The sequence below is a fragment of the Caretta caretta genome, chromosome 25 (genome assembly GCF_965140235.1).
Source record: "Caretta caretta isolate rCarCar2 chromosome 25, rCarCar1.hap1, whole genome shotgun sequence".
NCBI lineage: Eukaryota > Metazoa > Chordata > Testudines > Cheloniidae > Caretta > Caretta caretta.
Window position 1 is genome coordinate 5,024,053 of NC_134230.1, and position 27,356 is coordinate 5,051,408.

General features: G+C 49.3%; 1 protein-coding gene across 3 annotated transcripts in view; it reads right to left on the reverse strand.

Moving 5' to 3' along the window:
- LOC125627219 (zinc finger RNA-binding protein) overlaps positions 1–26,910 on the reverse strand; it is a 91,944-nt gene extending 65,034 nt beyond the window's left edge. Inside the window, exon 1 of one of the 3 annotated variants that reach the window (XM_048831111.2) lies at positions 26,413–26,910. In XM_048831111.2, the coding sequence (XP_048687068.1) occupies positions 26,413–26,477 (65 nt within the window). In that variant the 5' untranslated portion in view covers positions 26,478–26,910. The remainder of the gene's footprint in view (positions 1–26,412) is intronic. The other 2 variants (XM_048831113.2, XM_048831114.2) reach the window with 2 other exon arrangements.
- Positions 26,911–27,356: the final 446 nt, after the last annotated feature.

The window sequence follows — 27,356 nt, forward strand, 5'->3', positions numbered from 1 at the left end:
TCAACTAACTCTACATCAGTGATGTGAGAAAATCATATTACAAGCTGTACTTCATGAGATTCATTTTACAGTTTAGTCATTTGCAGCAATCAACCCTCCACCCCTTTGATTAAAATACTTTCTTCCATTTTTTAACTAAGAAAATCTTTTTCCTGCTGTAAACAACACAATGCTCTTCTCACTGAGGGCTGATCTCCAGTACAATTTTCAAAAAAATAACGGTAGCATAAGTGAGGAAAAAATAGGTTTTGCCCATGAACAGTATGAAGTTTCCATTAAAATTCAGAGTTACAGGATTATACAAATATAGCAATGTTAATGACATCCACGTGGTTTTCAACTACTTTTTCCATATGGAATTCCAAAGTTGCACTAGTTTCTAATTATTCAACTGCACAAGCACTTAGTGAAGTCTGAGATTAGTGTTTTCATTCTTGTTAAAAGCCAAGAAAATTAAATACAAAGATTTGTGAAAATAAAAATCTATGCCCTAATATTCAATTGGCACCCTCAGATACGCACACCTAAAATCAAACATTTTTTGTGAGAATTACAAGGACGTATCCAGGGGTAAAACAGAGGGTTTTTTGTGAATTACAGACAACTGGAAATCTGGTCAATTTAAAAAAGTTACAAATAGTTTCATGTACTATCCCAACCCCAAAATACCTCCAACCAATTTTAAAAATCTCCCTCTCTTCTCCACAGTTACTCAAAAAACCTAACAGAGGAAACTGACAATACACAACACTGTCAAATGCACAAGAACTAAAAACCATTCAGTATACTTAGGTATAAATACACATCTTGAATACTGGGTGCAGATGTGGTCATCCCATCTCAAAAAAGATGTACTGAAATTGGAAAAGGTTCAGAAAAGGGCAACAAAAATTGTTACGAACAGCTTCCGTATGAGGAGAGATTAATAAGACTGGGACTTTTCAGCTTGGAAAAGAGATGACTAAAGGGGGATATGATTGAGGTCTATAAAATCATGACCGGTGTGGAGAAAGTAAATAAGGAAGTCTTATTTACTCCTTCTCATAACACAAGAACAAGAAGTCACCATATGAAATTAATAGGCAGCAGGTTTAAAACAAACCAAAGGAAGCATTTCTTCAGACAATGCAGAGTCAACCTGTGGAACTCTTTGCCAGAGGATTTTGTGAAGGCCAAGATTATAACAGGGCTCAAAAAAGAACTAGGTAAATTCACGGAGAATAGGTTCATCAATGGCTATTAGCCAGGATGGGCAGGGATGGTGTCCATAGCCTCCGTTTGCCAGAAGCTGGGAATGAGCGACAGCGAATGGATCACTTGATGATTACCTGTTCTGTTCATTCCCTCTGGGGTAACTGGCGTTGGCCACTGTTGGAAGACAGGATACTGGGCTAGATGGACCTTTGGTCTCACCCAGTATGGCTGTTCTTATGTCAAATCACAATAGTAGATAAAATAATTTCAGAAGTGTGGTTTTTAAATTCATGGTGCCCTTTTATCTTTTGCATTACTGATTGGAGTGCATTTTAAAATTTAGCTTTAACATTACAAAACAGAATTTAATAGCTTTCAAGTTTTTATATATTGTATTACTGATAAAGGGGCTGGGACTTTTTAATCAATGTTAAAGTTTAAAATATATGAAGAATCATAACAAACATTCTACTTGTTTCAAACAATACATTCTGGTCCTTGCTAGATCAGAACGAGTGGCAAAACTATATTTTGCTAGTTTCAATCGCGTGCTTTGACAAAGTTCTTCCTTCCAACAAATACAGCAGAGTGTAAGTTTCCTATGTGATAGCACCAAAGGCAAGGACTGAGCTCTACACAAAGTCTGGTAGACCACTGGATAGATAATCAGAATTCAAGCATGAAAACAGTTTCTCTGCCTCATCTTTTATTGTTACGTCACAGAAAAAAACAACTTTTGCTAAAGCTGCGCCAACTCAATCAAATACTCTCCTGTCTAAATTAGTTAGTTGATGTAAAGTGATAAAGGTAACCCGCAATCAACATTCAGATTAGTTCAATGCTTTGTAATGAAGCTTTCACCTTATTATATTAAATCACAGCCCTTATTATATTAAATCACAGCCCTTGTAAGTTTATTCTCCAAGCCAGTATCCCAAGGTACTGAAGGAAACATGATTAATACAGTTTCTAAAACTGCTAGCAGGAAGTGGCAAACCTGAAGAAATTATAATTTCCCCTTTGTTTCAAAGTTACTCCCTGCATTAATTTTGTAAAAAATAGTTCTATTATCTTACAGCATCTATCCTTTTTTTTAGCTAATTCATACATATGCAAAAAGATATGGTCCATGCCCTGAAGACCTAACATTTGAGGGCCTAGACCTGTTCTGAGTGGCCAGATGCCACCTCACTGACACCTTGAGCACAGGGCCTAAATAAAGACAGGTAACAGAAAATGAGGGGAGGGAAGAGAAATAAAATAAATAAAATCCCATGCCCAACTCCCTCTTTTCACTTTATCCTAACCCTACATCCAACTATCATTTTTATTGTTTCTAATTCTTGCCTTCTTTGGTTTTCAAGAAGCAGATACTCTGAAGACAGAATGAAAAAGGCACCATAGGGTTCCATCATATTTGTTGTCTCAATGATTTTTATGTAAAATATTTAGGTTGCAAGTACAATGAATTTTTCTAACTTCAAACTCAAAACAGAATGTGTGAGGCAAGCTAGGTTCTTTCCATTTCATATATCGTCACCACCAATCGGTATTGCCAGCTCTTGCAATTTTATCGTATCATGGTATTTTGCTTAAAACTCCAGCTCCTGGAATCATGTGAACACATTCGAATATTAGCTATCATTAAAAACAAAAATTTAGCCCTCATTCTTACAGAGAAAATCTTGAAAACCTGAACCCTAAAGGCTCAAAAACCAGAATGCAAATAAAAAGGCACCCAAGTATATTTTTTAAACTCACAATTTTGTGGGACCCCACTTTGATTTTTGAATGTTTGGGGTTTACGAAACTGAGCCTTGCCTCTTCTTTTTTAATGAACATTAGGTCCTTGTTTATTTAACTTCCCATTTTAATTATCTCTTTTGGCAAATCATCAGTGTGCATGTGATTATATATTTTTCCTGAATTTGACATTGTAAAAGGGTCATCATTCATGCTTCTCATGAGAGGATTCTCAGGGTTCCAATCAAGATCGGAACCGAGGATTAGATCATCCCTCCAGTTGTAAACAAGAAAGAACACTTAGTGAAAACCACTTTAGTGTGCTGAGGGATAACAATACAAACACAAGAAAGCCCCAAGAAATGTGATATAGAGCAATATACCTACATGTATCAGCTTCTCTAATACACCGGCCATTTCTTTAGCATATCAGCCCTATTCAGTCAGTCACCAAGGTCACACTCTGATAACCTTAGTTCTGCCCTCTGTTTGATACCAGTGTTCTTGTAGGATTTATTTCCCACTATTTGTAGTTTTGAATCCGATATTAATCCTCTTTAGGGACTTTTACCAGTTACAACAAATTTGTTCGTTTGGAATTTTAGACATATTAATATTTTTAAAATATACATTTGTGTATTTATCCCAGAACAGTTTAAGATGAAAAAGCTGCGTATGGTAAGGTTGTACACTGAAGTGGGTTAATTGTGAGTTATATTTTGGAGATGAGACTCTTCTATTAGGCTACTGAGCTATGGGAATTCAGCATGCAGAAGTATGCTACAAGTTATTTTGATGTTAACATAACTTATTTTCGAAGTTTTAAACTTTCTGCCTACTGGGTGAGTCCTGCACTTCTGTTATGTAGTACTTACACAAATAGTAATGCTTGCATATGGTGCTTGTTTCTAAATGACAGGTAGCAGATGCAGTGCATTGTGAACTTCATCTGAATGCATCCGATGAAGTGAGCTGTAGCTCACGAAAGCTTATGCTCAAATAAATGTTAATCTCTAAGGTGCCACAAGTACTCCTTTTCTTTTTGCAAATACAGACTAACACGGCTGCTACTCTGAAATCTGTTTTTATGTAGACTCTCTTTGGTTTATGAATATCTTTAAACATACATTATTGCAAGTGCATTGCTAGAGGTCTCCAAAGGTGCTTTCCTCCCCCAAAGCACCTGTTCTATTTCCTGCCTCTCTGCTGTGAATGTTAGCAGCAGGAAACAAACTGGAGTAAAAACTAAGCTCATCAGCCAATCAAGATACTTCCAACGTTTTAGTAACTGCCAAACAGAATATTTAGTGAAATAAGGCTACTATATGTTGAGAAATTGTGGCTGTCAACTCCCTAATGATTAAATAATGATTTGCAATACTGCTAAAAATATACTATCAAGAATAGCAGACCCCACAATTGTCTTTTGAATATTATATAGAGGACTATTTTCTTGCAAAGACAATATAATTTTTTGTGGCGCTCCCCTTTACCACCACCAAAGATGATGCTCTACCTGCACATACAACTATGGCAGTAACCCAATCCTTATGAGCCACCCTAAAATAATAAAAGAAAAGAAGTAATTGTGGCACCTTAGAGACTAGCAAATTCATTTGAGCACAAGCTTTCGTTAGCTACAGCTCACTTCATCGGATGCATTCAGTGGAAAATACAGTGGGGAGATTTATATACACAGAGAACATGAAACAATGCGTGTTACCATGCATACTGTAACCAGAGTGATCACTTAAGGTGAGCTATTACCAGCAGGAGAGCGGAAGGGCAGGGGGGGTGGGACGACCTCTTGTAGTGATAATCAAGGTGGGCCATTTCCGGCAGTTCCTCAGACAAGAACGTCTGAGGAACAGTGTGTGTGTGTCGGGGGGGAAATAAACGTGGGGATATAGTTTTACTTTGTGTAATGACCCATCCACTCCCAGTCTCTATTCAAGCCTAAGTTAATTGTATCCAGTTTGCAAATGAATTCCAATGCAGCAGTCTCTCGTTGGAGTCTGTTTTTTGAAGATTTTTTGTTGAAGTATTGCCACTTTTAGGTCTGTAATCGAGTGACCAGAGAGATTGAAGTGTTCTTAGACTCGTTTTGGAATGTTATAATTCTTGACATCTGATTTGTGTCCATTTATTCTTTTACGTAGAGACAAGCCCGTTGCCAACTGTGTCCACATATCTATTCAGGGGACACCATCATAGGGCCTAATCACATCAGCCACACTATCAGAGGCTCGTTCACCTGCACATCTACCAATGTGATATATGCCATCATGTGCCAGCAATGCCCCTCTGCCATGTACATTGGTCAAACTGGACAGTCTCTACGTAAAAGAATAAATGGACACAAATCAGACGTCAAGAATTATAACATTCAAAAACCAGTCTGAGAACACTTCAATCTCTTTGGTCACTTGATTACAGACCTAAAAGTGGTAATACTTCAACAAAAAATCTTCAAAAAACAGACTCCAACGAGAGACTGCTGAATTGGAATTCATTTGCAAACTGGATACAATTAACTTCGGCTTGAATAGAGACTGGGAGTGGATGGGTCATTACACAAAGTAAAACTATTTCCCCATGTTTATCCTCCCCGCCACCACTGTTCCTCAGACGTTCTTGTCAACTACCGGAAATGGCCCACCTTGATTATCACTACGAAAGGTTCCCCCCACACCCCGGCTCTCCTGCTGGTAATAGCTCACCTTAAGTGATCACTCTGGTTACAGTGTGTATAGTAACACCCACTGTTTCATGTTCTCTATGTATATAAATCTCCCCACTGTATTTTCCACTGAATGCATCCGATGAAGCTGTAGCTCATGAAAGCTTATGCTCAAATAAATTGGTTAGTATCTAAGGTGCCACAAGTACTCCTTTTCTTTTTGCGAATACAGACTAACATGGCTGCTACTCTGAAACCTAAAATAATAAGTGAATGCATGCCTTCAAGAAACATACACCTGAAAAAAAGCTTTCAGTTTTTAGTTTGCAATATTTGGTTACACTTGAGATTTTTAAAATATGAAAAATATGTTCATGTGCCTGTAAGAGAGTCTCTCTCTCATTACTCACTGATTTACATTAAGGAAGTTGCAACAGTGCACCTCCTATGATTTTTAATTAACTAATTAGGTTTCAGGTATGGCACAGAGCACCTTAGGTTCTCTAGGATGTTTTGGATATTATGTGCTACCATGTACCAACAGTATCCCACAGAGTTTATGATCAGGATGCCATGGCATTCGTTATTTATATGCTACTCCAAATCTTAATTTGTAGTTAATGTATGTGTAACAACATTATGGAGTGCCATACACTGATAGATTAAAACCATCTGTTTTTAGGCCAGAGGCTCTCAGACTTTCAAACTAGATTACAACTAGTTAGACTACAAATTTATTCATATACAATATCATGAGTTAGACTTAGCTTTGGGGATAGGAGAGGGTGCTGAATTGCTACCAGGATGTCACCCCTAACCCTGTTTAGTGATTCCATATCTTTCTGTCACCCTCTGGCTAGTAGGGGGTCACAGATTTGAAGTTCGGATATAAAACTTTTATTTAAGCTAATGTTAAAAAAAATTATATAATACACAGGTTAAGAAAAGAGTGCCTGTACATCTGGGTATAATGCTAGGATTACATACAAACACAAAGTTTGTTTAAAAACTCATAAGATAATATGGTACATATCTGCAATAACCCAAATTTAGAGAAATTTAATGATAGAGTTTAGATATCAGAATCCAAATACTCAGGTACATCACTCATGAAAATTTATACAAAGAGTTGGTTGCGGAAAACAAATATATGAATGAGTGTACATTGTCTCTCAGTATTTGAGCATTTAGGATGGGTTCAACCTTAGTAGATAGAATCCATCAGAGAAGTATTTCAGTGACTTTCCGATTTTGCTTCTCATCACTCCAGCTCATCTCTCCTGGTATTGTCAATGTCTGGTGATGTGTTCTAGGTAGATGTCCCTCTATCACCCGATGGCATCCAACACCATGAGCTGCTGCATCAGCTGAGCGTAGCATTGATTCCACATTCCCGAAACACTCACTCGTTACTCCGACGATCAGTGTGTGTGTCTGAACCTGGTAACCCTTAGCTCTTAAGGTTTCAGCCAGACGGGTGTATTTCTCCACCTTTTGAGCTCAGGAGTTGCGGAAGGCCAGGGTCCTGTTCTCGAAGGGCACTGTGAGGTCCACCATCATGACAGTCTCCTGTTCTTCGTTGGTGATGACTATGTCCGGTCGCAGTTGACTGTCGGTTCCAAGGATTGCGGAGTTCACGGCCACCTTCCACACAGGTGGCAGTATGGCTCTGACTAGGCGATCTTGGATGATGTTATGTCGCAGCTGCCAGGCTCTGGAATGAGACTTGCAACTACACAGGATGTGCGTCTCATTGGCACAGCCACACTTCCTACATCACTTGTCCCAGTTTCCACAACAGTCTGTTCCGTTCGGTGGAACACAGTTGATCTGGGTCCTGTGGATGAACCTCCAGTCGGCAAATTGGGGAAAGCTACTCCCGGGGAGGAAGTGATTGCTGGCGTCCCACTTGCATGTCTCCTCAAACACCTTGCCCTGGTCCGGCTTCCGTTTCAGGTTTTCCAGATATTGGCAGCGGATGGCATCCTTCAAGGTCCTCTCCAGCATGGTTCTAGCTCTCGGAGTGATGCACGCAAGAAGCCTGGGAAACAAGCAGGAAGAACTGGAAGTCTTGTCACAGTCAAGGAACTATGATATGATAAACAACTGAGAGTTGGAGCAACTCACATGATTGGAGCACTCTCATGGATGGGTATAAACTGTTCAGGAAGGACAGGCGGAGGAGAAAAGGTGGAGGAGTTGCACTGTATGTCAGAGAGCAGTATGATTGCGCAGAGCTCCAGTCCAAGGTTAAGTTTATAGGCGAGAGCAACAAGGGTGATGTCATGGTGGGCATCTGCTATAGACCACCAGACTAATAGGATGAGGTAGGTGAGGCTTTCTTCGGACAACTAACAGAAGTTTCCAGATCATAGGCCCTGGTTCTCATGGGGGACTTCAATCACCCTGACATCTGCTGGGACAGCAATAGAGCAGTGCACAAACTTCCTGGTGCAACTATTGGAGGAACCAACTAGGGGCCATGCTCCTCTTGACCTGCTGCTCACAAACCGGGAAGAATTGGTAAGGGAAGTAGAAGTGGGTGGCAACCTGTGCAGCAGTGACCATGAGATGGTTGAGTTCAGGACCCTGACAAAAGGAAGAAAGGAAAGCAGCAGAATACAGACCCTGGACTTCAGAAAAGCAGACTTTGACTCCCACAGGGAACTGATGGGCAGGATTCCCTGGGAGGCTAATGTAAGGGGGAAAGGAGTCCAGGACAGCTAGCTGTATTTTAAAGAAGCCTTATTGAGGGCACAGGAACAAACCATACTGATGTGCTGAAAGATTAGCAAATATGGCAGGTGACCAGCTTGGCTTAACAGAGAAATCTTTGGTGAGCTTAAACACCAAAAGGAAGCTTACAAGAAGGGGAAACATTGACAGATGACTTTGGAGGAGTATAAAAATATTACTCAAGCATGGAAGGCACAATTGGAATTGCAGCTAGCTAGGGATGTGAAGGGTAATGAGAAGGGTTTCTACAGGTATGTTACCAACAAGGAGGTGGTCAGGGAAAGTGTGGGACCCTTACTGAATGGAGGAGGCAATCTACTGAGATGACTGGAAAAAGCTGAAATACTCTATGCTTTTTTGCCTCCGTCTTCACAGACAAGGTCAGCTCCCAGACTGCTGCACTGGGCAGCACAGTACGGGGAGGAGATGAGCAGCCCTCAGTGGTGGGGCAGCCGTCGAAGATTAAGGACTATTTGGAAAAGCTGGACATGCACAAGTCCATGGGGCCGGATGCAATGCATCTGAGGGTGCTGAGGGAGTTGGGTGATGTGATTGCAGCGCCATTGGCTATTATCTTTGAAAACTCGTGGCGACTGGGGGAGGCCCTGGACGACTGGAAAAAGACAAATATAGTGCCCATCTTTAAAAAAGGGAAGAAGGAGAATGCAGGGAACTACAAACTGGTCAACCACACCTCAGTCCCTGGAAAAATCATGACTCCAATGAGAAACTGCTGAACTGAAATAAATTTGCAAACTGGACACCATTACATTAGGCTTGAATAAAGACTGGGAGTGGATGTGTCATTACACAAAGTAAAACTATTTCCCCATGTTTATTCCCCCCCCTCCCCCGGCCACTGTTCCTCACATGTTCTTGTCAACTGCTGGAAATGGCCCACCTTGATTATTACTACAAAAGGTTTTTTTCCCCTCTCCTGCTGGTAATAGGTCACCTTAACTGATCACTCTCGTTATAGTGTGTATGGTAACACACACTGTTTCATGTTTTGTGTGTATAAAAAATCTCCCCACTGTATTTTCCACTGCATGCATCCGATGAAGTGAGCTATAGCTCACAAAAGCTTATGCTCAAATAAATTGGTTAGTCTCTAAGGTGCCACAAGTACTCCTTTTCTTTTTGCGGATACAGACTAACACGGCTGCTACTCTGAAACCTGGAAATATCATGCAGAAGGTCCTCAGGGAATCCATTTTGTAGCACTGGGAGGAATGGAAGGTGATCAGGAAAAGTCAACATGGATTCACCAAGGGCAAGTCATGCCTGACTGACCTGATTGCCTTCTATGATGAGATAACTGGCTCTGTGGATATGGGGAAAGCGGTGGACATGATATATCTTGACTTTAGCAAAGCTTCTGATATGGTCTCCCATGGTATTCTTGCCACCAAGTTAAAGAAGTATGGATTGGATGAATGGACTATAAGGTGGACTGAAAGCTTGCTAGATTGTCAGGTTCAATGGGTAGTGATCAACGGCTCGATGTCTACTTGCCAGCCGGTAGCAAGCGGAGTGGGACTGGTTTTGTTCAACATCTTCATTAATGATCAGGATGATAGGATGGATTGCACCCTCAGCAAGTTCGTGGATGACATGAAGCTTGGGGGAGAGGCATATAGGCTGGAGCGTAGGGATAGGGTCCAGAGAGACCTAGACAAATGAGAGGATTGGGCCAAAATAAATCTGATGAGGTCAACAAGAACAAGTGCAGAGTCCTGCACTTAGAATGGAAGAATCCCATGCACTGCTACAGGCTTGGGACGGACTGGCTAAGCAGCAGTTCTGCAGAAAAGGACCTGGGAATTACAGTGGACAAAAAGCTGGATATGTGTCAACAGTGTGCCCCTGTTGCCAAGAAGGTTAATGGCATATTGGGCTGTATTAGCAGGAGCATTGCCAGCAGATCGAGGGAAGTGATTATTCCCCTCTATTCGGCACTGGTGAGGCCACATCTGGTGTATTGCGTCCAGTTTTGGCCCCCCCCCATTACAGAAAGGATGTGGACAAATTGGAGAGTGTCCAACGGAGGGCAACAAAAATGATTAGGGGGTTGTGGAACATGACTTATGAGGAGAGGCTGAAGGAACTGGGCTTGTTTAGTCTGCAGAAAAGAAGAGTGAGGGGGGATGTGATAGAAGCTTTCAACTACCTGAAGAGGAGTTTCAAAGAGGATGGAGCTTGGCTGTTCTCAGTGGTGGCAGATGACAGAACAAGGAGCAATGGTCTCAAGTTGCAGTGGGGGAGGTCTAGGTTGGATACTAGGAAAAACTATTTCACTAGGAGGATGGTAAAGCACTGGAATGGGTTCCCTAGGGAGGTGGTGGAATCTGCATCCTTAGAGGTTTTTAAGGCCCGGCTTGACAAAGCCCTGGCTGGGATGATTTAGTTGGGGCTGGTCTTGCTTTAAGCAGGGGGTTGGGACTGATGACCTCCTGAGGTTTCTTCCAACCCTAATCTATGATTGTGTGCTCTGCATTCTTCACCTGTGCACCAGGACTACCAGCACCTGACGTTCCTCGCAGCACATCCACCAGCAGCTGATATGCTTCTCCAGTCATTGCACTGCGGGCACAAGTCTCTCCCACCCTTCCAAATTCACCTTCCAGGGAGCCACTTAGGTAGGTTGCAACGTCTTGATGGGAGAGGGTCCTGGCAATTCGCTTCTTGATGACATCCTGCATAGCACTTTCTGCTATGTTCCTCACCATGGCACCCGGGCACGTCAGAAGGCGTGAGTGATCACCACAACGTCGCACAGATCACCCATTTGAGGGACATTAGCTTCGCCCTGTCTGTGCAACATATACACCAGTTCATTGCTGGCCCTCTGGGGAAGAAATATCCGCTTCTTCACTAGCTGCCTGATGGTGTTGTCTGCATTAAGAGGTACCTTCGCCATGGCAGAACCCCTCAGGACAAATGAGATACAGGGGATCAGGAAGGTGTTCAAGGCGTTGATCTTCTGCCACGGTGCTAGTAGAGAGGAGTCGATCCTGGCCGCGTCTTATAGGATCTCCATGATGGTGTCCTTAGGTGTCTGCTGGACAAGGAAACTCGAGGGTGTGCCAAGATGTTGGTAAGCTTGCCCATCCTCGAGGAACATCATGGTTCACCCTGGATCTGAAAGGGTGTCGTCGGGACCGGGTCCCTTCTACTGCCATCGATATGCAGGGATGCACACTTCCTAGCATTGAAGCGGAGTCCCATCCAGTTGGCAGCCTGGCTGGTGACATCGAGCATTTGTTGGAGACCGTCAGGGTTGTCTGCAATCAGGACCAGATCTGCGTAGGCCAGGATATTCACTCTACTACTGTACAGATCAAAACAATCTAAACTGCTGGAGATGGCTCAAATGAGCAGCTCCATGGCTAAGTTGAAAACGATGGGGCTGAGCGGACAGCCTTGCTTCACACTGCTACAGATAGGAATTTCAGGCGTCTCTCCTTCCATGGAGCGGATGGTGGTGGTGCAACCTTCATAAAGCTCATGGACCAGTTGGAGACAGTTTTCAGGCATTCCGAATTCTCGATCTAAATCCTGTTTCTAACATAAGGAAGATGGAGTTCTCTCTTCTCTCCTGGCTGCTGCAAAGAGTTAACTCAAAATACCAGGGGTTTCCATTACTCCACCTCTTACACAAGACTCCCATTTTTTGAGCCCTTTTCTCCTATGAGTAACTCAAGTGTCTGCTAGTAATATCTTTCCAAGCAGGAGTATGAACATCAGTTTCATTGCTGTTGACAGTTTTTTGCATTAACACCCATGTAATCTTGTTAATTTCACTCTGCTGCAGCAATGAACACCCCTTGAAAAATCAATTCCCACATTAACGCCAGGACAGTTTCTGAAACTTGAGGGTACCTTAACAGAATACATTTCTGTAGAATTTAAGCTTTTTTTTTTTTTTTTTTTTTATAAAAAACATGATTAACTTACCATGGGCAAATGCATTTTTCAAAGAAACATTTTCTATTGCAAGATCATGCATCTTTCTACTCCCACTCAAGAGTTTAGGGAGAAAGATAAAAACTGTTGTGACAATCCTCTTGGATGCACCTGTGATATTTATGCATGTAGGTTTGAAGCCACAGGTTTTTATCATCAAAACCAATGGACAAGTAATCTGTTTTTAAAACATCAAAATTAGAGAGTCATTGAATAATCTATGGCTTCAAATCAACTTTTTCAGGTTTAGATGTGACACTGCACTATCCTAACTTTATCCCATAATGAGATATTTGGAACATCAGAAACCAGTAAAAAATAAAAACCACACTACATAATAATCAAAGATGTTAATTTGGAGATGTTCTTGTACTCCATCTTAATTTTGTTTCTATACGCTGATGAAAAGAATTAGCCCCAAAATACACTAATCAACAAATGATTTGGAGTTCAAAGAGAAGCAAGAATCTTGAGAACAAATACCAAGAGCCACTGTTTGTGAAGAGACTTCAAAACAGGCATCTTAGATTAAAGAAAAAAAAGATTGAGTTACATGTAAACATTTTAAAGAATTAAAAATATTACCAGTTCTTTAAAAAAAATTAATCTACTATATTCAGTAACTTATCAAGAATAAATTACCCAACTACCTTGAAATTTGATTGTAACAGTCACCCTACAATATTCTCTTATAATAAACTATTTGTGCCTTCATTATTCAAGATTGCTCAGTCAATTCCCTTTAAAATATCCTGTAAAAGTGGGAGAAACACACCTGGTGACCATTTACTAATGTAATTTGAGATATCTTAAAAACTCCAAATAAGGAACACTTTTTTCTAGAAACCGTGTTCTGCATTCAGGTCAAATTATAATGGATAGTGTCCTGGGATCTTATAGTCAGATGAGGTAACATCTGTCTGAAGTTCTTAATTAAAACATTTTAAATCACAGATGCAATACTGTCTTCTGTAGTATGTATTGTTTGGTGCAGCAGACACAGCAATTAGATAAAGAAATAACTTTTCCTAAAATACACACCAAGCTAGCCCTGGTCAACATAGGTTGTAAGGGATCTCACCAGGAGAGGCCTTTCATTACTGGTGATATGGGATCTGCAGCATTTGCTACTGTGGAACACTATGTTACTGCATCACCTGAAGGCCAGGCTGGGTATGACCAGGACCGTTTTGAACTGGTTTTAGTCATACCTGACAGAGTGCTCCCAGTCGGTGGCGATGGGTGATCTTCCGTCTGCCTGTACTGGGATTGCATGTGAAGTTCCCCATGGGTCGGTTTTGACTCCGGTGCTTTTCAATGTCTATATATTGCCTTTGGGAGAGATTTTTGAAAGATAGGGCTTGGGTTATCATTACTATGCTGATGATACCCCACTGTATATTTCTCTTATCTCTTGACTATGGTGGTATCTGACATGTTTGGGACTGAATGACAAACTGGCCAAGACTGAACCCTTGCAAGATTTAAATTATGCAGATTGGTTCAAGTAGGTGATGTGTACAGAGTAGTATTTCCCTATGCCTTCCACTTTCACACAAGGAGGTGCTTTAGTAGGATGATGGATCTAGCCTTGATATGGGCTAACAGTAGAAGATCAGACGTCAAGCATCTGTGTGTGGGAATTTCCCATCTCAGTAATGCTAGAATGCAACTCTTCTGCTTGCATTCTGACCTGGTAACTGTGGGACAGTCCTTTTAACCTCACAACAGAATTAGTGTAATGTGCTACTTTTATAGGGCTATCTAAGAAGCTGATCTGTCAGCTATGGACTGCAACAGAGCAACTGGTTGTGATAAGAGTGGAGCAAGTCTACCTGATGGCTAACTACACACTGGCTGCCTGTTGGTAGGTATTCAGCACTTAAGGTTTCCATTTCAGTTTTTAAGGCCCTAATAAGTCTGGATGGCCAAGCATCCTGCAAAGTTTCTCATACCCTCTATTTCATTTCACTCCAAAACTGGATTCAACAGGCCTTTGAACTTCTACAGACTTACACTGGTAGAAATAGTTACAGCCAAGGCTTTAGAGGTAAAGATATGAGATCTGTGCAGTATCCTCACTTTAGAGTTAAGAGCCAGTTTGTTGCAAGTGTGAAACCCTGTTATTTCAAAGTATTAGAATGCAGCAATTTTAATTGCGAGAGTTTATCTTTCATGGTATTGTCAGAGATTTGTTAGATGGTAAATAGGTGCCATAAAAGTTAAGTCATCTAATAAGTTATCTTCATGATGTTCATACCGCCACATTCCTTATACTTAAGATAACGAGAAATACATACTTGGAAGTCCAGTACCTATGTAAACTAATTTAATGGGCTAATTGTGAGAGCGTCAACCATCATCAACCAAGCAGAAATACATAATATGGAAACATTTGAATTATTTAAATGTCACACAACATCCATTTTCTATAGGATTCTACTTATTGAGGTTGTGTTGCTGTGATACACAAGAATTTATTAATATTCAATCCTTCCAAGACTGACAAGCTACTATCTCAAACTGCTCTTAAAGCAGTTAATAAAGACATTCAGAACTGCATACTAACGGTGGTGTCACACACATGCAGCTGTGGTACATTTTACCAACCAAACCAGAATACTGAGAATGCAGCTGCATTCAAATTTTTACAAGTGAATTAATTCAGAGAAATGCTTGGTTTTCATGTTTATTACTGCTCAGTATAGTATCTTCAAATGCTTTAAGTAACTTAGTTTCTATCAGTGGAGAAGTGACAAGAAATAGTTTGAATTTTCTCACTGACAAATTGGCAAATTCACAGTATTTTCCACATCAGGTTGAAAACACAGATGCAGTCCTTAAATATGTTTAAGAGCAGACTATGCCAGGTTAATAGTATGCAACTAGGTCTCTTTGTATATACAAGCTAGAACTGGCAAGCAACATGCCAAGAATGGTATTGAGAATGCAAATACAATTGAAATAGTCAAACACGCTGCTCCAAACACACCAGTGGCACGTGCATTTTCCATTACTGAAAATGTGCTGCTAGCAGTAGTAGCAAAATATTACTCTTCAGGAAGGCATCCAAAGTACTGAAACTGTCAAGTTGACTGGTGTTTCTCACAATCCCACATGCTTAACAAACAGCCACCCCCTTTTTATACCAACTCTGGGACATATCTTAGAATCACAGAATATCAGGGTTGGAAGGGACCTCAGGTCATCGAGTCCAGCCCCTGGCTCAAAGCAGGACCAATCCCCAACTAAATCATCTTAAAATTCCATGACCAAGAAAGTGGTCACCAACTCTGCTGGAGAAGTTGACAAATTTACAGGATTTTAATTGCACTGGTGAATCATTTCCAACTCACTGGACAGGTTAAAAGCTACACTGCAGTCTTATACTAAGTGCTATAACTGCATGAACACCTGTCAAAAATGCACCAACATTTAGTCAGACATTTCATAGACGGTAAGCTGGACTGGGAAAAGGACAAATGCAAACCTCCTTGGAAATATTGGGGTGGAGAGGAGTTTCCAACTGTATGGTTTGCTTCCTCCCTACAGCTCCAGTTGGGAACTGTTTTGGCAGGGAGAGAGAAGAAAGGACTGCTAGAGTCCAGCAAAATGTTTTCAAAACTCAAGGACAATAAACAGCAGTAGTTGCATAGCAACTGGGAGGGGGAATCCTGGAAAGATGGAAAACAAGGAAATCCTGGGAGAAAGCAGCAATCACTAAGGTTTGTCTTTACTGCAAAGTTACCTCAAGTGTTGCCCTTAACTTGAGATCATCCACACACAAAACCCTTACTTTCATGGGGTACTGCTTTAGAGTTGGCTGGCAGAGTTGGCAGATGACAAGTTGTGCTAACACAATCCCTCTGCACTGTGAATCCAGGCTAGCTCTACTTGAGTGCCACTAGTACTCCAATGCCTTCTCACAATTCCCCAAATGTGCTCAGACAGAACTGACAAACTCTCCCACACTTCACTGGGAAAGAATTCCTGAAGCAGCTCAGCTTACTGCATACAAAGAAACATGAGATATGCCCCGAAAGGTCTTAGTCCCACACACAAATGAGCACTGCTTCAGTGTGGACACAAGCAGCTTGAGTGTTATTCAGCAGTGTGCCAATTCTCAACTGAGGTAGGCTAAAAGTAACTTGAGTTAACTCCGCAGCGAAGACATACCCTATGGACAAGAAACTCTGAGGCAATGCAACCCCACCCCAGACATGAGACAAAGCACCCTGAGGAAAGGGAGATGGTCAGAATAGATCTCTGCAGAGGGAAGAGCCCTCCAGGAGGGGGATGAAACCATAGAAGGGGACTCATAGGATACAGAGAACATGAAGGAAAGAAGAATTGTTGGACGAGAGCATGGGGTGGGGCTTAGGAGAAACAGGCAAAGACATCATTGGACAGAGCATCTCAGGGGAGAATAGCTACAGAGGGTTATTGGAGGCAGCAAGCCCCAAGGAGAGAAGTTGGGAAATTAGGCAGGTGGAATCTTGGAGCATGCCGGGGGAACTGGCAGGAAAGAATGTAAAGGTGGGTGGGCAGATGGAGCCTTTGAGGAGGCAGAGAAACCTATGAGGGTGGGAGTGAGGGGAAAATAAAGGGAATCCTCTGAGAAGACTGAGTGCCCAAGCTGGAAGAGGAAAGCAGGGAGAGGATTAGCACCACAAGGGAGTGAGGTGGATATGGGGTGAGGCAGAGCATTCCTGGGAGGAGAAAGAGGAAAGGAGCCCTGGAGAAGAAAGACAGGGAAGAAGGGACATTTTTGGGAAGGTAGTATACTGAACAAAGGGAGGACAAAAACATGGAGAATGGAGATTTCTGGAGGAGGTACAGCACCCTACGACATGTGGGAATAGAGGGAATCCCTGAAGGCAGAGCACCCCCTAAAGATGAGAAGAGAGGTGATAGAATGCATCCTAAGGATTGATGGGAGAACAGAAAGGATTCTTAGAAGCATCAGTTAAGATAAGGGGATCCCTAGGAAGGACTAAGCACTTGGGGGAAGATACAGGAGCAAAGCAAGCAAAGCCCTGGGGAAGCAACAGACTAAACACCCTGGGGCATGATGGATTAGTAAGGAAATCCCTGGAACAGGCAGAGTCCTCTGGAGATAACAAGGAATAGCAGGACTCCTATGGAGTTAGAGCCCCCATTTCAAGAATAACAAGGAGTCCTTGTGGCACCTTACAGACTAACACATTTATTTGGGCATAAGCTTTCGTGGGCTAAAACCCACTTTATCAGATGCATAGAGTGGAAATACAGTAGCAGGTATATATACACAGTACATGAAAAGATGGGAGTTGCCTTACCAAGTGGGGGGTCAGTGCTAACGAGACAAGTCAATTAAAGTGGAAGTAGGCTATTCTCAACAGTAGAACACCAAGGGAGGGAAAAAAATTACTGCTGTAGTGGCAATGAGGGCGGCCCATTTCAAACAGTTGACAAGAAGGTGTGCGTAACAGTAGGGGGAAATTAGCATGGGGAAATTAGGTTTTGTATTGACCCATCCACTCCCAGTCTTTATTCAGGCCTAATTTGATGGTGTCCAGTTTGCAAATTAATTCCAGTTCTGCAGTTTCTCGTTGGACTCTGTTTTTGACTTTTTTTGTTGAACAATTGCCACTTAAGTCTCTTATTGAGTGACCAGGGAGATTGAAGTGTTCTACTGGTTTTTGAACGTTATAATTCCTGATGTCAGATTTGTGTCCATTTATTCTTTTGCGTTGAGACTGTCCTGTTTGGCCAATGTACATGGCAGAGGGGCATTGCTGGCACATATCACATTGGTAGATGTGCAGGTGAATGAGCCCCTGATGGTGTGGCTGATGAGGTTAGGTCCTGTGACGATACCCATGCTATGCATCTATGCAGATGACACTAAACTAAACTGGGAGGAGTGGTAGATACGCTGGAGGGTAGGGATAGGATACACAGGGACCTAGACAAATTGGAGGATTGGACCAAAACAAATGTGATGAGGTTCAACAAGGACAAGTGCAGAGTCCTGCACTTAGGACGGAAGAATCCAATGCACAGCTACAGACTAGGGACCGAATGGCTCGGCAGCAGTTCTGCAGAAAAGGACCTAGGGGTTACAGTGGATGAGAAGCTGGATATGAGTCAACAGTGTGCCCTTGTTGCCAAGAAGGCCAATGGCATTTTGGGATGTATAAGTAGGGGCATTGCCAGCAGATCGAGGGATGTGATCGTTCCCCTCTATTCGACATTGGTGAGGCCTCATCTGGAGTACTGTGTCCAGTTTTGGGCCCCACACTACAAGAAGGATGTGGAAAAATTGGAAAGAGTCCAGCGGAGGGCAACAAAAATGATTAGGGGACTGGAACACATGACTTATGAGGAGAAGCTGAGGGAACTGGGGATGTTTAGTCTTCAGAAGAGAAGAATGAGGGGGGATTTGATAGCTCCTTTCAACTACCTGAAAGCGGGTTCCAAAGAGGATGGATCTAGACTGTTCTCAGTGGGAACTGATGACAGAACAAAGAGTAATGGTCTCAAGTTGCAGTGGGGAAGATTTAGGTTGGATATTGGGAAAAACTTTTTCACTAGGAGGGTGGTGAAACACTGGAATGCGTTACCTAGGGAGGTGGTGGAATCTCCTTCCTTAGAAGTTTTTACGGTCAGGCTTGACAAAGCCCTGGCTGGGATGATTTAATTGGGGATCGGTCCTGCTTTGAGCAGGGGGTTGGACTAGATGACCTCCTGAGGTCCCTTCCAACCTTGATATTCTATGATTCTATGGCCCCATAGTATGCCAACATTTTTATGGTTGACTTAGAACAACACTTCCTCAGCTCTCGTCCCCTAACGCCCCTCCTCTACTTGCACTACATTGATAACATCTTCATCATCTGGACCCATGGGAAGGAGGCCCCTGAGGAATTCCACCAGGATTTCAACAATTTCCACCCCACCATCAACCTCAGCCTGGACCAGTCCACACAAGAGATCCACTTCCTAGACACTATAGTGCTAACAAGCGATGGTCACATAAACACCACCCTATACCGGAAACCTACTGATCGTTATATTTACCTAAACGTCTCCAGCTTTCATCCAGACCACACCACATGATCCATTGTCTACAGCCAAGCTCGAAGATACAATCACATTTGCTCCAATTCCTCAGAGAGAGACAAACATCTACAGGATCTCTATCAAGTGTTCTTAAACCTACAATACCCACCTGGTGAAGTGAAGAAACAGACTGACAGAGTCAGAAGGGTACCCAGAAGTCACCCACTACAAGACAAGCCCAACAAAGAAAGTAACAGAATGCCACTAGCTGTCACCTACAGCCCCCAACTAAAACCTCTCCAACGCATCATCAAGGATTTACAACCTATCCTGAAAGACGATCCCTCGCTCTTACAGACCTTGGGAGACAGGCCAGTCCTTGCCTACAGACAGCCCCCCAACCTGAAGCAAAACACCCACCAGCAACTACACACCACACAACAAAAACACTAACCCAGGAACCAAACCCTGCAACAAACCCCGGTGACAACTCTGTCCGCATATCTATTCAAGGGACACCATCATAGGACTTAACTACATCAGCCACACCATCAGAGGCTCGTTCACCTGCACATCTACCAATGTGATATATGCCATCATGTCCCTCTGCCATGTATATTTGCCAAACTGGACAGTCTCGACACAAAAGAATAAATGGACACAAATCTGACATCAGGAATTATAATATTCAAAAACCAGTAGAACACTTCAATCTCCCTGGTCACTCAATAACAGATTTAAATGTGGCAATTCTTCAACAAAAAAAAGTCGAAAACAAACCCCAAGAAACTGCAGAACTGGAATTAATTTGCAAACTGGACATCGTCAAATTAGGCCTGAATAAAGACTGGGAGCGGATGGGTCATTACAAAACTTAATTTCCCCCTACTGTTACGCACACCTTTTTGTCAACCGTTTGAAATGGGCCACCCTCATTACCACTACAAAAGTGATTTTTCCTTCCTTGGTATTCTACTGTTGAGAATAAACTACTTCCACTTTAATTGAACTGTCTCATTAGCACTGACCCCCATCACCACTTGGTAAGGCAACTCCCATCTTTTCATGTACTGTGTATATATACCTGCTACTGTATTTTCCACTCCATGCATCTGATGAAGTGGGTTTTAGCCCACGAAAGTGTATGTCCAAATAAATGTGTTAGTCTCTAAGGTGCCACAAGGACTCCTCATTGTTTTTGCTGATACAGACTAACATGGCTACCACTCTGAAACCTGTCACCATGTGAAGAATGAAGAGCAGACAAAGATCAGCAGACACGCCCCAGTGGATGTGAGAACAGAGGGATGAATACTGTGGTGGGGATTAATGAGAGGACAAGGCTGATCACGTGGGAGAGCCCCACTGGTAGTAGATGTGGGAAGAGAGCAAGGCAAGCGGATCTGAAGAAAGGGCAAAGCCACTTATGTGCGCGCAAATGGTGGGATCCTCTGAAGGCAGGGAAAGGGAAGCAAAGGAAGGTTTGAGGGTGTGGAGGCACCACAGTGTGTCTGAAGAGAGGAGCTAGGAAATGAGCCTCCAGTGTGTGAAAGCACTGAGACAGATGACAGATGGGGGTGGAGCAGCCAGGGTAATTATAGGGGATAGGGGTACAGTTCCCAGTCAAGTAGGAAACAAGGATGGGGGGGTGAGGGAGGAGGAGGGTAAGGATTGAGGAAGGGGAGCAGACCCCTGCATGTGGGGTCAGAAGATGAGGAAGATGACAATGAAGAAAAGGGGAGAGAGGTGAGGGCAGATCCAGTGGCAGAACTCCACCTGTGTGGGGCAGAGGATGAGGCACGATGCAGAGGGCAGACCCCCATAATGTACAGGGTAGGGGATTAGGAGGGTGGCAGTGGAGAAAGGGGAGCAGACCCGCACGTGGGGGACAGGCAGAGCAGGAGGGTGGCAATGGAGGAATGGGGAGGGTAAGGGGACGAGGAGGGTGATGATGGAGGTGGGCGGAGAGACCAGAAGGGTGGTGATGGAGGAGGGGGATGAGGAGAGTGGCGAGGGAGGAAGGGCAGGGAGACCAGCAGGGCAGCGATGGAGGAAGGGGAAGCAGGAGAATGAGGAGGGTGGCAATGGAGGAACTGAGGGGTAGTGGGATGAGGAGGGTGGCAATGCAGGGGGCCAGGAGAGCAAGAGGGTGGTGACGGAGGAACGGGGGGCAGATGCTCATGTGGGGACAGGGGGATGAGGAGAGTGGCAACGGAGGAGGGGGAGGCAGCAGGATGAGAGGGGTGGCAATGGAGGAGGGGAGTCAGGGGGACGAAGAGGGGGGCGACGGAGGAACGGGAGGGCCAGGGGGACGAAGAGGGGGGCAACGGAGGAGGGGAGCAGACCCCTGTGGGGGGGCAGGAGGACGAGGAGGGTGGCAGACCCCAGTGGGGGGGCAGGGGGACAAGGAGGGTGGCGATGGAGGGGGGGGGCAGACCCCCGTGGGGGGGAAGGAGAAAGAGGGTAGCGGCGATGGAGGAGAGAGGCAGACCCCCGTGGGGGGACGGGGAGAGCAGGAGCGATGGAGGAGGGGGGCAGACCCCAGTGGGAGGGGCAGGGGGAAGAGAAGGGTGGCAATGGAGGACGGGGCAGACCCCCGTAGGGGGGTAGGGAGAGCATGAGGGTAGCGATGGAGGGGGGGCAGACCCCCGTAGGGGGGCGCGGAGAGAAGGAGGGTAGCGATGGGGGGGGCAGACCCCCAGGAGGGGCGGGTAGAGCAAGAAGGTAGCGATGGAGGGGGGCGCGGAGAGAAGGAGGGTGGCGATTGAGAGGGGGGCAGGGAGAGCAGTAGAGTAGCAATGGAGGGGGAGGCAGACCCCGGTGGAGGGGGGGGCAATGGAGGAGGGGGATGAGGAGAGTGGCGAAGGAGGATGGGTGGGGAGACCAGCAGGGCAGCGATGGAGGAAGGGGAAGCAGGGGAATGAGGAGAGTGGCAATGGAGGGTGCCAGGAGAGAAGGAGGGTGGCGATGGAGGGGGGGACAGACCCCGGGGGGGGCGGGGAGAGCAGGAGGGTAGCGATGGGGGGGGGGGAGACCCCCAGGAGGGGCGGGTAGAGCAAGAGGGTAGTGATGGAGGGGGGGCAGACCCCCGGGGGGGCACGGAGAGCAGGAGGGTAGCGATGGGGGGGGCAAACCCCCGGGGGGGGTTGGGAGAGCAGAAGGGTAGCGATGGAGGGGAGCAGACCCCCAGGGGGGCGGGGAGAGCAGGAAGGTAGCGATGGGGGGAGCAGACCCCCGGGGGGGGCGGGGAGAGCAGGAGGGTAGCGATGGAGGTGGGGGGCAGACCCCCGGGGGGCGGGGAGAGCAGGAGGGTAGCGATGAAGGAGGGGCAGACCACCATGGGGGCGGGGAGAGAAGGAGGGTAGCGATGGAGGGAGGCAGACCCCTGGGGGCGGCGGGGAGAGCAGGAGGGTAGCGCTGGGGGGGGCAGACCCCCGGGGGGGGCGGGGAAAGCAGGAGGGTAGCGATGGAGGTGGGGGGCAGACCCCCGGGGGGGCGGGGAGAGCAGGAAGGTAGCGATGGGGGGAGCAGACCCCCGGGGGGGGCGGGGAGAGCAGGAGGGTAGCGATGAAGGAGGGGCAGACCACCGTGGGGGCGGGGAGAGGGGGCGGGTAGCGATGGAGGGAGACAGACCCCTGGGGGCGGCGGGGAGAGCAGGAGGGTAGCGATGAAGGAGGGGCAGACCACCGTGGGGGCGGGGAGAGAAGGAGGGTAGCGATGGGGGGGGCAGACCCCCGGGGGGGGCGGGGAGAGCAGGAGGGTAGCGATGGAGGGGAGCAGACCCCCGGGGGGGGGTCGGGGAGAGCAGGAAGGTAGCGATGGAGGGGGGCAGACCCCCGGGGGGGCGGGGAGAGCAGGAAGGTAGCGATGGGGGGAGCAGACCCCCGGGGGGGGGCGGGGAGAGCAGGAAGGTAGCGATGGGGGGAGCAGACCCCCGGGGGGGGCGGGGAGAGCAGGAAGGTAGCGATGGGGGGAGCAGACCCCCGGGGGGGGCGGGGAGAGCAGGAGGGTAGCGATGGAGGGGGGCAGACCCCCGGGGGGGCGGGGAGAGCAGGAAGGTAGCGATGGGGGGAGCAGACCCCCGAAGGGGGGCGGGGAGAGCAGGAAGGTAGCGATGGCGGCGGGGGGCAGACCCCCGGGGGGGCGGGGAGAGCAGGAAGGTAGCGATGGCGGCGGGGGGCAGACCCCCGGGGGGGCGGGGAGAGCAGGAAGGTAGCGATGGGGAGAGCAGACCCCCGGGGGGGGGGGGGAGAGCAGGAGGGTAGCGATAGAGGCGGGGGGCAGACCCCCGGGGGGGGCGGGGAGAGCAGGAGGGTAGCGATAGAGGCGGGGGGCAGACCCCCGGGGGGGCAGGGGAGAGCAGGAGGGTAGCGAAGGAGGTGGGGGGCAGACCCCCGGGGTGGACGGGGAGAGCAGGAGGGTAGCGACGGGGGGGGCAGACCCCCGGGGGGGGCGGGGAGAGCAGGAGGGTAGCGATGGAGGGAGGCAGACCCCCGGGGGGGCGGGGAGAGCAGGAAGGTAGCGATGGGGGGAGCAGACCCCTGGGGGGGCGGGGAGAGCAGGAAGGTAGCGATGGGGGGAGCAGACCCCCGAAGGGGGGCGGGGAGAGCAGGAAGGTAGCGATGGAGGCGGGGGGCAGACCCCCGGGGGGGCGGGGAGAGCAGGAAGGTAGCGATGGGGAGAGCAGACCCCCGGGGGGGGGCGGGGAGAGCAGGAGGGTAGCGATAGAGGCGGGGGGCAGACCCCCGGGGGGGGCGGGGAGAGCAGGAGGGTAGCGATAGAGGCGGGGGGCAGACCCCCGGGGGGGCGGGGGAGAGCAGGAGGGTAGCGAAGGAGGCGGGGGGCAGACCCCCGGGGGGGCGGGGAGAGCAGGAAGGTAGCGATGGGGAGAGCAGACCCCCGGGGGGGGGGGCGGGGAGAGCAGGAGGGTAGCGATAGAGGCGGGGGGCAGACCCCCGGGGGGGGGCGGGGAGAGCAGGAGGGTAGCGATGGAGGGTGACAGACCCCCGGGGGGGGCGGGGGAGAGCAGGAGGGTAGCGATGGAGGGGGACAGACCCCCGGGGTGGGCGGGGAGAGCAGGAGGGTAGCGACGGGGGGGGCAGACCCCCGGGGGGGGCGGGGAGAGCAGGAGGGTAGCGATAGAGGCGGGGGGCAGACCCCCGGGGGGCGGGGGAGAGCAGGAGGGTAGCGATAGAGGCGGGGGGCAGACCCCCGGGGGGGGCGGGGGAGAGCAGGAGGGTAGCGACGGGGGGGGCAGACCCCCGGGGGGGCGGGGAGAGCAGGAGGGTAGCGATGGAGGGTGACAGACCCCCGGGGGGGGCGGGGAGAGCAGGAGGGTAGCGACGGGGGGGGCAGACCCCCGGGGGGGGCGGGGGAGAGCAGGAGGGTAGCGACGGGGGGGGCAGACCCCCAGGGGGGGCGGGGAGAGCAGGAGGGTAGCGATAGAGGCGGGGGGCAGACCCCCGGGGGGGGGCGGGGAGAGCAGGAGGGTAGCGATGGAGGGTGACAGACCCCCGGGGGGGGCGGGGGAGAGCAGGAGGGTAGCGATGGAGGGGGACAGACCCCCGGGGTGGGCGGGGAGAGCAGGAAGGTAGCGATGGGGGGAGCAGACCCCCGAAGGGGGGCGGGGAGAGCAGGAAGGTAGCGATGGAGGCGGGGGGCAGACCCCCGGGGGGGCGGGGAGAGCAGGAGGGTAGCGAAGGAGGTGGGGGGCAAACCCCCGGGGTGGACGGGGAGAGCAGGAGGGTAGCGACGGGGGGGGCAGACCCCCGGGGGGGGCGGGGAGAGCAGGAGGGTAGCGATGGAGGGAGGCAGACCCCCGGGGGGGCGGGGAGAGCAGGAAGGTAGCGATGGGGGGAGCAGACCCCTGGGGGGGCGGGGAGAGCAGGAAGGTAGCGATGGGGGGAGCAGACCCCCGAAGGGGGGCGGGGAGAGCAGGAAGGTAGCGATGGGGGGAGCAGACCCCCGGGGGGGGGGGCGGGGAGAGCAGGAGGGTAGCGATAGAGGCGGGGGGCAGACCCCCGGGGGGCGGGGGAGAGCAGGAGGGTAGCGAAGGAGGCGGGGGGCAGACCCCCGGGGGGGCGGGGAGAGCAGGAAGGTAGCGATGGGGAGAGCAGACCCCGGGGGGGGGGGGCGGGGAGAGCAGGAGGGTAGCGATAGAGGCGGGGGGCAGACCCCCGGGGTGGGCGGGGAGAGCAGGAGGGTAGCGACGGGGGGGGCAGACCCCCGGGGGGGGCGGGGAGAGCAGGAGGGTAGCGATAGAGGCGGGGGGCAGACCCCCGGGGGGCGGGGGAGAGCAGGAGGGTAGCGATAGAGCCGGGGGGCAGACCCCCGGGGGGGGCGGGGGAGAGCAGGAGGGTAGCGACGGGGGGGGGCAGACCCCCGGGGGGGGGCGGGGAGAGCAGGAGGGTAGCGATGGAGGGTGACAGACCCCCGGGGGGGGCGGGGAGAGCAGGAGGGTAGCGATGGGGGGAGCAGACCCCCGGGGGGGGCGGGGAGAACAGGAGGGTAGCGACGGGGGGGGCAGACCCCCGGGGGGGGCGGGGAGAGCAGGAGGGTAGCGATAGAGGCGGGGGGCAGACCCCCGGGGGGGCGGGGGATAGCAGGAGGGTAGCGAAGGAGGTGGGGGGCAGACCCCCGGGGGGGCGGGGGATAGCAGGAGGGTAGCGAAGGAGGTGGGGGGCAGACCCCCGGGGGGGGGGGGCGGGGAGAGCAGGAAGGTAGCGATGGGGGGAGCAGACCCCCGGGGGGGGCGGGGAGAACAGGAGGGTAGCGACGGGGGGGGGCAGACCCCCGGGGGGGGCGGGGAGAGCAGGAGGGTAGCGACGGGGGGGGCAGACCCCCTGACTCCCCACGCCGCCATTTTAGCCGTCTGAAGTGGAGCAAGGGGGCCGGAGGATCCGGCAGCGCCCCGAGCCTTCCCGTGCCGGTTCCCTGCTTCGCCCCGCACCTGCCGCCACCCCCCGGGCAGAGGCGCTGCCTGAGCGCGGCTCGGGGCGGAGGGACGCGGCGGCCCCACCCAGCCCGCGCGCGGCGGGAGCGCCCCGTACCTGTACTGGGGCCCGGCGGCGGCGGCCGCCCCGTGCGCGAAGCCGTAGTAGTTACTGGCCGCCATCTTGCCGTCTGCACAAAGCGGCGGGCCGCGGCGGCGGCACAGGAGGCGACCGGCCGGCGGGGGGGGCGGCAGGGAGCACGGGAACACGTGACGGCCGCGCGCGCTCCCTTCGCCCCCTCGCGGGGGCGCGCTCCCGTGAAACCCCCTCGCTCTTTCGCGGGGTGGCTCGTGCCACCTCTGGGGGGCGCGTGCACAGAGCGACCGTTACTGGGCGGGAGGCCGCTGGAGCCCGGCTGCCTGGCCGGGAGTTGGTGCAGCAGGGCACTGCGGGCTGCCCAGCCTGGCTGCTGCCAGATGGGGGGGCTAGCAGAGCAGGGCACCCCGGGGTGACCTTGCAGGAGGGTGCTGCCAGGAGAGGGTGCTGGTGACGGGGCAGCTCACAGCCCCGCCATGCCACCTCGCGTCCATCGCCGCAGGCTTCCTCACAGGGCCATGCTGAGATCCCAGTGCAGCGCCCCCAGCGGCACCGCAGGGTGTGATGTCACGCGCGTGTTCAAATGCCTCAGACAACACCCTTGCCCCACGTCAGATACCATCACCGGAAAGGCCTTAGGGTGCCACTCTGTCAACCACCATCACTGCATGCGTGACATCACAGCACCGCGCTGAAACCTCATGATGACATGTACAAATGCTGCCGCGCTGTCTCTGAAGCCATCATTGCTGCGTGTCGTTGAAATGTCACCATCATAGAATCAGAAGATCAGGGTTGGAAGGGACCTCAGGAGGTCATCTAGTCCAACCCCCTGCTCAAAACAGGACCGACACCAACTAAATCATCCCAGCCAGGGCTTTGTCAAGCCTGACCTTAAAAACCTCTAAGGATGCAGATTCCACCACCTCCCTAGGGACCCCATTCCAGTGCTTCACCACCCTCCT